The sequence below is a fragment of the Montipora foliosa genome, chromosome 5, assembly GCF_036669935.1.
Source record: "Montipora foliosa isolate CH-2021 chromosome 5, ASM3666993v2, whole genome shotgun sequence".
Taxonomy (NCBI): Eukaryota; Metazoa; Cnidaria; class Anthozoa; order Scleractinia; family Acroporidae; genus Montipora; species Montipora foliosa.
The window spans coordinates 14,070,031-14,084,101 of NC_090873.1; the positions used below are offsets into that span (position 1 = coordinate 14,070,031).

The 14,071-nt window shown below is 44.0% G+C and overlaps 1 protein-coding gene across 1 annotated transcript; it reads left to right on the forward strand.

Annotated features, from left to right (window-relative positions):
• The first annotated feature begins 212 nt into the window (after positions 1-212).
• LOC138002180 (protein DEK-like) lies at positions 213-1,844 on the forward strand. Its single transcript, XM_068848260.1, has one exon. It carries the CDS (start codon positions 213-215, stop codon positions 1,842-1,844), a length of 1,632 nt encoding a protein of 543 aa, XP_068704361.1.
• Positions 1,845-14,071: the final 12,227 nt, after the last annotated feature.

Sequence of the window (14,071 nt, forward strand, 5' to 3'; positions counted from 1 at the left end):
TCCAACGGAACACGTTTAATTTATTGCTTTATGCTTTCGTGCAAGTACCCAAAAAATGCTATGTTTCGATGCATATTTTGACATCTATATATCGAAAAAACAAGGTTTATACAGGTACAGCCAGGAAACTGAATTCTGAAGGCGTGGCTGATATAGTGGTGTTACCCTTCTCTACATTTAACTTATTACCTTTGTTTCCAATTCAAAGAATGATGGAAGAGGAAAAACACCAAGATGACAACCCTTCCACTCCCGTCACCACTCAAAATCCACCTAAACTAAAGCGGAAGCGAATTCAGAAGATATGTACAAAGTGCGGGAAAAGTATGCAAAACTTAAGTCGACACCAAAAAGAGGTGCACGGAATGTCCAAACTTAAAAGGAAACTAAATGATTACTATTCTGGAGGAAAGAAGACCCCCAAGGGAACGGTGAAGTTCTGCCCCTTATCTCCTTGCAAAAGCAAGCGAACGCCAATATTCCAGCTTCACAAGCATCTGCAGTCAAACATACACAAATTAAAAGTAGGAAGCCCAAGTTATGTCAGAGCATTAGACAAAGCCCCAAGGATTTCATTTAAAGATTTAGGCTCACGCATGAGTGAGAAGAGAGAAAGAAGAAAGCGGTTGACGGAAAAGGACGAGCAACGTGACGAAGGAACAAATTCTGAAAGCAGTTGCTCTCTGGGAAGTACAGAGAAGCACGGACATAGAAGTACTGAACACAGACATTCTAGTGAAAGGCATAAAAGGGTCCTTGAAAGTTATGAGAGTGACAGATTCAAAGGAAAGAAGATAAAGAAGACTCGGCAGGAGTATGATAGTGATGACGAGAGTGAAGCTTTGGCGAAGAAGAAAAAGAAGAAGAAGAAGAAGAAAAAGACAGAGAAGAAACAAAAGTTAAACAGGGTTTATAAACTCCTGGATGATGAAAACAATTCACAAAAAGAAGAAGACAAAAATAGAGAAAAGTGTCAAGAAGAGAAGAAAAGTAGTGATGAAGAGTATGATTGTTTATCGGAAAGAGTGTGGAACAAGAATAAAACGGGATCTAACAAAGTCTTTTACCGCAGTGACGATAAAGGATTGAAGGGACTGAGCAGTCGGATAGAGAGTATGGATGACACTCTTGAAAATTATGAACGAGATTTTACCATTGAAGAAGACTCTGCTATCTTGGATACTGTGCATAAGAAAGAGAACAGCATAACTGTGATCTCTGACAGTGATGAATCTGATCCAGATTACAATCCAAAAGAAGAGTCAAATTCAGATGTATCCAGTGAATCACATTCTTCTGAAAGTTCTACTTGCATGTCGGAGGAACGTGACCATTTGCTGACTGAGTTAGTGGAAATTATCGGTGAAGACAACTGTAAAGGTCAATCCTTTTTAGTATCAGAAGAGCCCTGGAAGAAAATAGTCAATAATTTTATCGAGGAAAAAGTAAAGCAAGGTTCAACCTTCAAAACTCCTACTGAATCTGAGAATGATCTCAGACGAGATTTCGACAACAGAGATGAAGAATCCAGTGAAGGAGAAATATTTCAGGAAATATTTCAAGGTGATGCAAGCGATAATGATGATGCCCTGGACCAAGAATGGGTACCAAGCGACTCTGAAACAAATGTCCAGACTCCATATGAAAATAATCCGGAAAACAAGAAAGAAGAATTCCAAGAGAATGAATTACTCTCGGAATTCTACTCGAGGTTAGTAGAAGTTGATGGAGGCTATCGGAATGAAAAGATTGCCAGCCAATACAAGAGTCAAGTGCAAAGCGTTATCCAAAGGTTAAGACAGACAGCAACAGCCACCAGTGACAATGGAGAGGTACACCATTAGGTGCATGTGCTGTTAATTCCTGGAAAAGACGGTGACACCCTATTGAAGACTTGGCTTTCGTATGCAGTAAAACAGTAGCAACCAGGAACTGTGCGATCTTACTTAATGAGTTTAAGGCTGTTTTACAAATTCCTTATTCAGGAACACAAGGACTTTGCCAGTGTACAGACATTAAATGCCCGGCGCGACCTAATGTCCTCATGGTCAGCTGCTCAGAAGAAAAAAGTTGCTAAGAGAAAGCTTGAAAAACGCAATGAGGATTTCAAGAAATTGCTTTCAAGCAAGACACTCTTCCAGATTTGTCATGGTAATCAACACATTAATGCCATTAAACAACTTGCTTCATCGTCAGAACAAACTAGTGGTGGAAATGTGGTTTCAAAAGTTCTCAATGATAAGGCCTATTGTGAAGTACGTGATTGGTTGATCAACCGGCTCCTAATCGATAACAGTGGGAGGAGTGGAGTGGCTGCCAACATGAAGATAACAGAATTTCAGGAAGCTGTGTATTACCCTGGGACTGAGGAAGATCCCGCGCGATATCGAATATTAGTCAATGCTCACAAAACGGCAGAAATCTACGGGGCAGCAGTTGTCTGGGCTTACGATAATTTGTATAAGCTTATAGAGATGTACTTGAGGACTGTAAGGAGCCAAATTACTACATTGGTTCCGCAGGTTGAGGAAGTATTTGTCACAAGCAATGGTATGCCACTGACGAGTTCTCAAGTATCCACCTGCCTTTACAGAACTTTTCAAAGAGAAGGCATCGAACTTAAAGGAAGAATATCAGCAACAATTGTGAGAAAATCCCTCGCAACGGGGATGCATGTGCACATGCCGGAGGAGAAAGAGCATTTAGCTGCCCTTGCTTTGCACAAGTCTGAGACACAAGCCAGCTACTATAGAGTTCAAGATAAAGTGACTGAAACCGATTTAGGTAGAAGAGCCGTTGAGAAGCTCGTTTCTCTGAAAAAGGGAGATATCCATCATGCAAAAAGCCTGAAACCTACCCCATGGACGGAGGAAGAAGAGGATGAACTAAAACGCCTGTTCAAAGAGGAAATAAACACTGAGGTTATTAAAGAAGTTGACATAAAGGACAAAGTTGTGACAAAAAGCTTTGGAAAAACACATTCGCTCAAAGCTATCGCCTTAAAGCTACAAAGAATGAGTGACGAACACAGAATGGACATCTCACCTCCTACGGAACAGGAAACGAGCTCCGAAAAGGTTACGAGATTTCTTGAATCAGCAGCATGTACAGGTGACGAACCAAACCTAGTCAAAGACCCCTCCGTAACATCTGAGAGCAGCATATTTTGGCGGAAGTTTTCCGAAGAACAAACAAGATATCTACTTAACTTGACAGACGACCTAGTGAAGAATAATGCCGTCAAGAAGGAAGTTATTTGGCAAAGAGTAAAAGATGATCCAAGATCAAAGGAACTTGGCCTACTACCCGAAACGGAGGATGAGGAGGATGAGGAAGTAATAAGCAAGCTTAAGCAACGCTTATCAGATAAGGTGCGTCAGGAAATGCATCGAGCAAAGCAGAGAAATAAAAAGAAGTGAGATACATCTGTATGGGTCCGCAAATGATCCCAGGACCGCAAATGATCCCCAAACTGTACCGCAAATGATACCAGGACTGCAAATGATTCCCATATTGGACCGCAAATGATCTCAGAACGTAAATGATCCCCATTTTGCACCGCAAATGATCCCGAAAAAAAAGTAAGGAATGGCGTGGAGGGTGGAATGGTCTGGACAGAGAATTAATGTGAAGACCGCTTATTTTTTATTAAAAATCATTTTAAATGGCTTACAAAGCTGTCTGTCTCATTATAGTTTTCCACAAAGACTAAACTTTGTTTCCTACCACGATTTTATAAATTTGTCACATTTAATTATCGGATACAATCATCAAAAACTAACTTGGAAGAAATTCTAAACTAATTGTGACAAGGGGCCCATTTCTGGAACCTTGCTTGTGTTTGCCAGAGATGTTCGAATATTCCGACTGTTTGTATTCGTTTCGTGGTTTTGCAGTTACTGGTTATGCGTGACTGACACCGAAATAAACTCTCAATACGAAATGTCCCTGAATCTAGGCCGCTGGCAGACTCGATTTTTCTAGAAAGATCTAAAGAGACTCTGCTTGCAAGGTTCGAGGAACTGGCCCTGGTCACAATCAGTTTAGAACTGCGTCCAAGTTAGTTTTTGATGATTGTGTCCGGTAATTAAATGTGGCAAATTTATAACGCCGTGGTAAATAACAATTCTGGAAAACTATAAGCCGTGACTTACACTGTAAAATGATTTTAATAAAAGCGCTCTTCACTTAATTCTCTATCCAGACCATTCCATCCTCCATGCCATTCCTCCCTTTTTTTTTCGGGATCATTTGCCGTGCAAAATAGGGATCATTTGCGTTCCAGGATCATTTGCAGTCCCGGTATCATTTGCGGTACAGTTTGGGGATCATTTGCGGTCCTGGGATCATTTAGGGCCCCGTACAGATCAGTTAAGATTTGAACGGGAGCCATGTTTAAAAGTGTTTTTTCAAGAAAGAGTACATTGTAAGTGTTTTTCAAGAAAGAGTACATTATTGTTGACATTGAAGACTTTTCGCGTGAATGTTACGCAAATGTTACACATGCATTCAACGTGTTTAAAAGTGTTTTAAAAGCGTTTTTTTCAAGAAAGAGTACATTGTAAGTGTTTTTCAAGAAAGAGTACATTGTTGTTGAAATTGAAGACTTTCGTGTGAATATTACGCAAATGTTACACATGCATTCGAAACGCACGCACATATGAAATGTGTGCAACCGTTTCTTTTTAAGATGCAAGACGTAACGGCGAATCTAGCCTTGTGGGTACGGTAGCATTCCTATTCATGTTTGAGCTTGCGTTTGTGTTACGATAGTTCATATATTGTTCTAATTGTTGCATAGGCTCTTCTCCGATTCATAAAAATCTTTCCATTTGCAAAAAAATGTCAATAATTCGTGCTGTTAACAAAGGAGAAATTTTTTGGGACAAGTATATGTTGTTGAGAAAAATAAATCGTTTAACAAAACTTGAACAATTACGCTGGCTGTGCAATGTCTTATGCAACTTGTCGCAATGGCGTTGCCATACAAGTTGCACAAAAAATTGCACTGTGTGATGATGGCTCCGTCGATCTCGAGAGACCATGGTAGACTGCGCCCAGGCTTGTCACTTTGTGTTGCAGCGCCGGGTGTGGCTGTAAAGGCCGATGCGGGACCCGCATTGCCTGTTGCATCTGCTGCAGGTAAAGACCGGCTCCTGTCTTCCTGTCTGGGATGGGGCTGACTGTAGCAGCTGCTCCTTGCGAAGGCGTTTCTCTTCCCAGCGGGTTGCTCTCCTCTCCTCTGCTTCCTTGATGACTGCTTGTGTGGTGGACCGCCAGCCAGATCGGTCCGAGGCTGCTGACTCTAGGTCGGAGGGGTTGAACCCACCAGCCTTCAGATCACGCTTGCACACATCCTTGTAGCGAAGGGCTGGACGTCCTGTGGGTCTGGTGCCAGTGGCCAGCTCCCCAAACAGCATGTCTTTGGGGATGCGGCCGTCATCCATTCGAGTGACATGGCCAAGCCAGCGCAGACGTCTCTGGGTCAGGATGGCAAATATGCTGGGCATCCCTGCCTTGGCCAGGACGTCGATGTTGGTGACGCGGTCTTGCCAGGTGATGCCAAGGAGTCTGCGGAGGCAGCGCATGTGGAAAGCATTCAGCCTGCGTTCCTGGTAGGAGTAGAGGGTCCATGCTTCACTGCCGTAGAGGAGAGTGCTCAGTACACAGGCCTGGTAGACTCTCATCTTGGTGTTTGTGGAGAGCATGGTGTTGTCCCACACTCTCTTTGTCAGGCGGGCCAATGCTGTTGCTGCCTTGCCAATCCTCGTGTTCAGCTCTGCATCAAGGGAGAGGTTGCTGGAGATGGTGGACCCGAGGTAGGTGAACTTGTCCACCACTTCGAGGGTGTGGTCGCCGATCGAGATGCTCGGGTCGTTGCTGACGTCTTGACCCATGACCTGTGTCTTTTTCAGGCTGATGGTGAGGCCGAACTCTGTACAGGCAGCTGCAAAGCTGTCAATGAGCCGCTGCAGTGCTGCCTCCGAGTGGGCTGCTATTCCAGCATCGTCAGCGAAGAGGAGCTCTTTGATCAGCACTTTCTGCACCTTTGTCCTTGCCCGGAGACGTGACAGATTGAAGAGGCCTCCATCACTCCTAGTGTGGATGAAGATTCCGTCTTCAGAGTCCCGGAAAGCATAGGAGAGGAGCAGAGAGAAGAAGATGCCAAAGAGGGTTGGAGCAAGGACACAGCCCTGCTTCACTCCATTCTTGATGGGGAAGGGTTCCGAGCAGGATCCGTCAAATTGAACGGTCCCACGCATATCCTGATGAAAGGATACAATCATGCTCAGAAGCTTGGGGGGGCATCCAATCCGCTGGAGGAGGGCAAACAGTCCTTCACGGCTAACCAGGTCAAAGGCCTTGGTCAGGTCAATGAAGGCCAGGTACAGGGGTTTTCTCTGCTCCCGGCATTTCTCCTGCAGCTGCCTCACTAAGAACACCATGTCGATGGTTGACCTGGCGGCCCTGAAGCCGCACTGCGCCTCTGGGTAGACACGCTCAGCGAGAAGTTGCAGTCTGTTGAGAACCACCCGGGCAAAGGCCTTGCCGACAACGCTCAGGAGAGAGATGCCTCGGTAGTTGTTGCAGTCACTCCTCTTGCCCTTGTTCTTGTAGAGCGTGATGATCTTGGCGTCTCGCATGTCTTGGGGCACTGCTCCTTCCTCCCAGCAGTAAATTAGAAGCTCGTGAAGGTGCTGTAGGAGGGAGCTCTCCTTTGCGGCCTTGACGACTTCAGGGGGTATGTTGTCACTGCCTGAGGCCTTGCCGCTGGAAAGGGAGTCAATGGCCTTGCGGAGTTCTTCAATGGTTGGTGGTTCATCCAGCTCGTTCATCACGGGCAGCAGAAGGGTGTTCTCAAGGGCTGTGTTGGTCACAATGGTTCCCCTTGAGTAGAGCTCTTGGTAGTGTTCCGCCCATCTCTCCATCTGCTTGCTGCGGTCTTTGATGATGTCGCCGTCAGCTGACTTGAGTGGGGCAGTCTTGATGGCACTTGGGCCGAACACCTTCTTCATTCCCTCATACATCCCACGGACGTTGCCTAGATCGGCGGCAAGCTGGATGTCTTGGCAAAGATTCAACCAGTAGTCGTTGGCACAGCGCCTGGCAATCCTCTGAGCTTCGCTGCGTGCAGCACGGAGTTCTGCAAGCGTCTTTGCTGAGGGGTCTTTCTTGTAGGCAAGAAGAGCGGCTCGCTTGGCGGCAATGACGGGCTCAAGCTCGGTGGCACCAGCCTCAAACCACTCTGCGCTCTTTCTCTCTCTTCTTCCAAAGGTGTCCAGGGCGGTCTGGAACACAGCCTCACGGATGTGGTTCCACTGCTGTGTAGCGCTGTCAGTTGGACAGTCCTCCAGGGCTACATCAATTGCATTGGCGAAGCGTTGCCGCAGTTCAGGCTTTGCAGTGCTGGCTGTGTTGATGCGGGGTCGGGGCTTCGGCTTGGAGCGGTGGACTTGCTTGGGGAGGAGACGAACCTTGCTGGCCACCAGGGAGTGGTCAGTGTCGCAGTCAGCACTGTGAAAGGTGCGTGTGACTAGCACTTGGCTCAGCAGGGATCTCCTGGTAATGACAAAGTCCAGCTGGTGCCAGTGATGAGAATTGGGGTGCCTCCAGGACACCCTGTGGTGGGGCTTGGTGGAGAAGAAGGTGTTGGTCAGGCACAGGTCGAGGTAGGAGCAAAGCTCAAGGAGGCGCTGGCCGTTCTCGTTTAGCTTGCCTAAGCCAAAGTGGCCGATGCAGCGAGGCCAGGAGTCATGGTCAGCACCAACACGGGCGTTGAAGTCTCCGAGCAGGAACAGGTGTTCATTGGAAGGGACCCGCTGTATCTTCACCTCCAGCTCCTCATAGAACTGGTCCTTGGCCTCAGCTGTGGAGCAGAGTGTGGGGGCGTAGACACTTAGGATGTTGGCTGGTCCAGAGGCGGTGGTGAGGCGCAGGGAGAGGACTCGCGGTGTGCCTGAGGAGGGCGCTTCAATGGAGGAGAGAAGTGAGTTACGGACAGCGAAGCCGACGCCGTAGAGTCGGTGCTCTTGTTGCTCCTGTCCCTGCCAGAAGAAGGTGTAGTCCCTCTCCTTCAGATTGCCGCAGCCAGGGAGTCGCGTCTCCTGGAGGGCTGCAATGTCGATGTTCAGCCGCTTCAGCTCACGGTCGATGATGGCGGTCTTCCTGGCATCACTGATTTGTCAGAGGTCGTCAGACAGGCCAGGACACATAGTTCTGACGTTCCAGGTTGCCAGTTTCAGCACTGGCGGCTTTGTGTTCCTTTTCTTGTTGCCTGGTGCGTGGGTTACAGTCCGCTTTTCGGCTTTTGGCCTACACTCCAGGCACCCACTGAAGTAGGCGGACTGTGGCGGGCCAGCACCTTACTGGCTGGGGGCTGCCCAGCTTGAGGCGGGCGGTAGCTGGCCAGTGGGATGCGATGATCCTTCCCACCGACAGGAGACAGCCCCAGGCGCCCGAACTAACGCCAATAAGCTCTGGGCTTTTAACCGGTAACTGCCGTCTCCCCATGTTGTGCTGCCGCGGGATGCGGCACTGGAGTGACCTCTCCAGGGCGCAGGCCAGGGCGATGATATGGAGGACCTGGGATGCCCAGTCGTCAGGACCCCCCTCTCTAACCGTGCTGACGAGATCCAACGGAAAGGACAAACCAATACAGTTGGCGTCAGGTTGGCTGCAGGAGCTGCCGGAAGGTATTGCGTTGCAAGAACCAGCCGCCTTAGGGGCTCCACTCCGGATTATCTGTTGGGGTTTACTCCCCTAGCCTTTGTCATCTCAATGACACCGCAAGGCAGCGAGGTTTTTTGACAGAGTTTCCTTCTCTGCATGAGGCAGGTAGCACAGGGTTACATGGTCACCTGTGGCAAGTCCAAGAACGGACATGACCTGACATGCACAGCACCTTAAAAGGCATCTCTTTATTATTTTATTAATTTATTTTTATTTTTTAAAAGACAATGGTAAGGATACGAGTTAAGCGAAAATTACTTTTTTTTCTTCAAAGCTGTTAATTAGGGTGTGAAATAATTCATGGGGTAATGTCCTGTGAAAGAAAAGAAGAAAATAGTGGTTTGTCAGGTTTGAAAGAAGGTCATGTTATGTTTATTATATTTCCGTAGCCTTGTTTTGTGGTACTGAACAATGGAAGCTATGTGACCTAACAATCATTAATCATGTTTCCGTTACACAAATCGTCCGTTGTGAAGATTCAAATTACACAGCGTCATTGTGTTAAAATGACAGTTAGTATTTCAGATTCACGCTTGATATGACTATGTATACCTGTTCTGATACGTTATTTGTAATATGCAAGGAGACATCACATGGGCAGACCTGGAACCCGTTTCTCGTAAGTTCCTAAAACGTTTCGGCTCCAAAAAATGAATTCAATCAGCACTTTTGTGAAAAGCTGTGCGGTGAAAGGTTTTTGTTTTGACAATACAGAGGGATTTTTGTAATCCAAATTAAAAAGTTTCAGGACTTTGGAGAAATGGGCACATGGTCACCTGGTTGCATAAGCGTTTCAATTAAAGTTTCAGTTTTCCTCTTTTCTGTGGTTAGCAGTTAATTGGTGAATCAATTAAAAGGTGACTACTTGAACTGGTTGACAAGCTGCACATTACGTTCAGCCCAGCGACTCACTTAACGCTTGGCAAAACGTTCAGAAAGATGCGCAAGACTGCCAAAATGCTCGAAATAGTTTATCTCTTTCTGTATCTAACAACATATTCACTCCTTAGCATTATCATATCAAGGTGGCCAAGATATTAAGTACCCATCGTAAATTTGGCATATGGCATTTCTTTACGCATGCACAAAGTTTCTATGTAGCTCACTTGAGCCGTGCGCGCATACAATTAGGAAAGACGGATTAAAATAATCATGCAACCGTTACTGCAAAAGATCTTGTGCATAGGAGACAATTTTATATTTTGACTACACATGGATTAGGTAAATAGGCAAATCAGCGGTGAAGTCTTATATTTCTGGTTACCATTTTAAAACACGAGTTGACGTAAGCAGCTTAAGGTGGCTGAACATAGTTTTTGATACTTATGTTTCATTTACCTATTTCTCTAAAACCCTTAATCCTTTGGTCGCCAAAAATGGTAGCAAGCGAGTTAACACGAACTTCGGTTTTTCTGATAGTTAATCTGACGTATATGCCGTTGCCATGGCAACATAAATAAATATAAACAGGCTTTTAAAATTGGTTTTATTTGCAGAATATCTGGTCGTCAGGTTTTTTTTATAATTTGCATGCAACAAGCTTGTAACGATGCTCACAGCTGTTTTAATAATAATTTGACAGAGAGATCTTTTAAGGACGGTGCCTACTATTGTTATTGCGCATACGTTCTGCGCATATCCAGCTACTCGGATTTCCTATCGGTAGTGCATACTAATGCAGGGATATTTTTGCGCGGTTTAAATTTATGCGGAGAAAGCAGAACTTAGCAAGTGGTTTTGGTATCCAAAAAGAAAATTGGGGGTAACCACGTATTTTTCAGAGATAATTAAGCTATAATTTGGAAAGGAACGCCATACATTGCTTTGTATGTTAAAGCTTGTTGCTACTACTGTTGATTAATTATCTTTGAAAAATGCGTGGTTACCCCAAATTTTCTTTTTGGATTTTATGACACTTGTTGAGATCTGCCTTTCCTGCATATTCAGTAAACCGCGCAAAAATACCCTTGAATTAGTAGGCACCGTCCTTAATTAACCCTTGTTGAAGGTTCACTAGAATACCTCGAATTTCCTCTGTTAAAAGTTCATTTTTTTAAATACTCCAGTTACGTATTTCCTAAAGTGAGTGGTTCTCGAGAAATAGGCGTATTTCTGGGAAAGTTATTCCGCATTCAATCACATTTTTTTTAACTTACTACTCATGCGCTGCATTTAACTGGGTTCTTTCGATAGCAACGGAAAATCTGTGAATTGCATCGTTACCTGTTCTAACATACATTTCTCATAAAAGACTAAAACCATCAAAACACTTTGTTCAATTATGAGGAAAATTAGTACAGATATCGCAAGCATTGAGCAAATAAAATGATTGCTGTATTGAAACCATGTTTATTGTTTTGCAATCGTTGTGCATACCCTGCATTCCGTTAGCAAGAACGCAAGCGAAAACGGTGTGCGGCCACCTTACAAATACTGCATGTGTGGTTCACGCGCAGGTGATCACCTGAAAACTCTTTTGAGCCTCCTTAATTATCGTTATCAATGATTCATTTGACAAGTATAACGTGAAGTAATGTCGAATGTCTTGTTGCACTTAGCTGACAAAGCACGAGTCCAGAAGGCGAAAATTCTGGCAATTACGTAAGATTGAGTTTTATTTTCTAACAAACTGGTAACAAAACCATTATAAACTTCGGTGGTTGCTACCATGACCATATTTGGACATTGGCGTAATGTAAAGAATTAGCGTGAAAACGGATATACCTATAAATTCCCCACCCACTTTCCATACTCCGACCCCATTTCAGTCCTTTATTTGCCACTTTGTCCTCAAAATGATATAATATTCTTCATGTCGTGTAAAAATAAAAGCCACATTAATCCACTCCGGCTATCATCAAGTTATATTCTCGTACATCCCTTAACAAATCTTCTTGATAGAAACGCTCCTCGTATGTATCTGGAGAATTTAAGCAAGTGTCCCCTATAACTATCTGAAAATTCAAGTGGCTTCAATGGGATTCGAACCCAGGACCTATGCGATGCCGGTACAATGCTGTTATTTTATTAAAGCTCGTGTGTTGTCGCCTAGGGCTTCAGATTGAAGATTGGAAAATTTACGTGAAATTCGAATTGAATAGGGAAGATAACTTTTTACAAACATCGCCTTTGTTATTCAAATGTGCCAACAACAGAAACAAAGACCCTTTGTTTGACAGCCAATGAGGCTCTGGTTGGCCTATTAATGACAATAGGTGTTGTCAACGATATCTGCGCTATTTACGCGCCATGGTAGTTTCAATTCACTTCAAACCCAGGGGCCCGTTTCTCGAAAGTCCCGAAAAGCCATTTGTGAAAATGCCAACCGCTTGTTTTGGAAAGCCGATCTATTAACCTGTTTTCAAGCTAACTTAAAGAAACACGTCCGTTAAGTTTGACGACTTAAATCCTCTCCGTTCTTGAGATACAAACGGAATTGTGAAACCCAAAAATGGCACGTAAAGTTTCGGGACTTTCAAGAAACTGGCCCCAGGAGCCCATGACTAGGAACCTCCCTATGCACTATATCCTTGTGTCAACCTTTGTGCGTATTGTTCTATTTTTAAAAGTAACACCTCACCAGCAGACTCTCATTTACATCAATTTGCGTACATTGTTTTTGCTATTTATGTCTTTGTTTGACAATAACTTCATTCTGATTGGCTATTCTAAACAGTGCATGCAGCGCCAAAGAACTCGTGGCGTCCAACACACAAAGGTTGACTCAGAGGGCTTGCGGGGGAGAAGCAAGCTCCTACTTGTGGGCTCCCTTCAAACCTTAATTTGAAATACGTTTCGTCTTTATGGTACCCTAAACATCCATAAGGAGTGGCGGGTTATGGATATTTACTGGAAAAGAAGCTCCTTCATCTGCTTTAATTTCACTTAAAATGAAGTAGATGTCACCGCCTAATATGCAGACAAACCAGCATGAAGACCACAGTGCGCAATTTCCTTATCTACTGAGTTGGAGGGGGGAGGGGTGGGGAATGATGGTATTTGCGGAGAAACAGGTTTTGGCGAAAAATGCCATAAAATACTACAAAGGGTTATGCACATGATTTGGAGGAGTTTTATTTAACATGTTTTCAGCCTACTTTTAGAAGAAAGCGCTTTCAAGGATTTTTAATGCTAAAAGCGCGATTTTTGTCCATTTTTCGGCCAAAAAAGGATGAAATAAGCCTTAAAAACAGTTTTCTATGTTAAGGCCGGTTGCTTTAAAACAAGTACGATCTTGTGAACTGTTTCTATCTTCGCTATCAAGTTTTTTATTTACGTTATGTTAGCGAGAAAAAAAATACAGTGAAGTTGGGTATTTGCGACCAAAAACGGGTATTTGCTACGTAATCGTTTTTTTGAGATAAATTACCTGAAATTTCATTGGCTACCAAACAAATGGCTCGGAAGAGTTCCTCTCAACAAGTGCTGAAGTTACCCAAAGCAAAAATATGTATAACGCTGCTTTTAGGGGATTTAAAGAGCAAAATCTTTCCAGGAATCTCAAAAAAATCTTAAGGTTTGAAGTGCTGTCGAATGCATACCTTCAAGCAACATTTTGACTGAAAAATTAATATGGAAAAAAAAGGAAAAATAAACGTAATCCAGAGGGGTTGAGCAGAAATGTTCTTTGACTTGAAGACCTTTGAAATACGATTTAAATGAGGAATTTTACGGAATTTTTGACTGATGTGCCAAGCTTTCAGTATTTGCTACCTTCTTTGGGTTTTAATCAAAATATCATGATAAATATGCTACTGATATTTGTTTTTAAGTAATATACTGTTCATTTTCAGTTAGAGCTTCCACTCTTGTGAAGTCATAGTGCTTGAAGTGAGTTTTTTTTTTTTTTAAAGTCCCAGAGAAATAGCGTAGTAAATACGGATTGATGAATCTAAAGAGAGAGAGAGAGAGAGAGAGAGAGAGAGAGAGAGAGAGAGAGAGAGAGAGAGAGAGAGAGAGAGAGAGAGAGAGAGAGAGAGAGAGAGAGAGAGAGAGAGAGAGAGAGAGAGAGAAAGAGAGAGAGGGAGAGCAGTGGTCCTCGCACTAATCTCGACATTTTCAGAACTTGACTCTTATAGACACCTGAAAAATTCAGGTGGAATCCATGACCCCTGCGATGTGAGGACGGTTGGGCGCACTGGTCAATTTGTTGGGCTCGTTTGTTTCGTTGAAGGACTCGATGAATTAAATGTTTGTATATTTGAAGTGCGGATTATAGACGAATCCCTTTAGAGCCACCAATTTGAAATGGATGGTATATAGGTGTCTATAAGAGACAATTGCTTAAATCAGTAGCCGATAACTAAAGCAAAAAACAGCTCTACATTCCTGTTAAGAATGA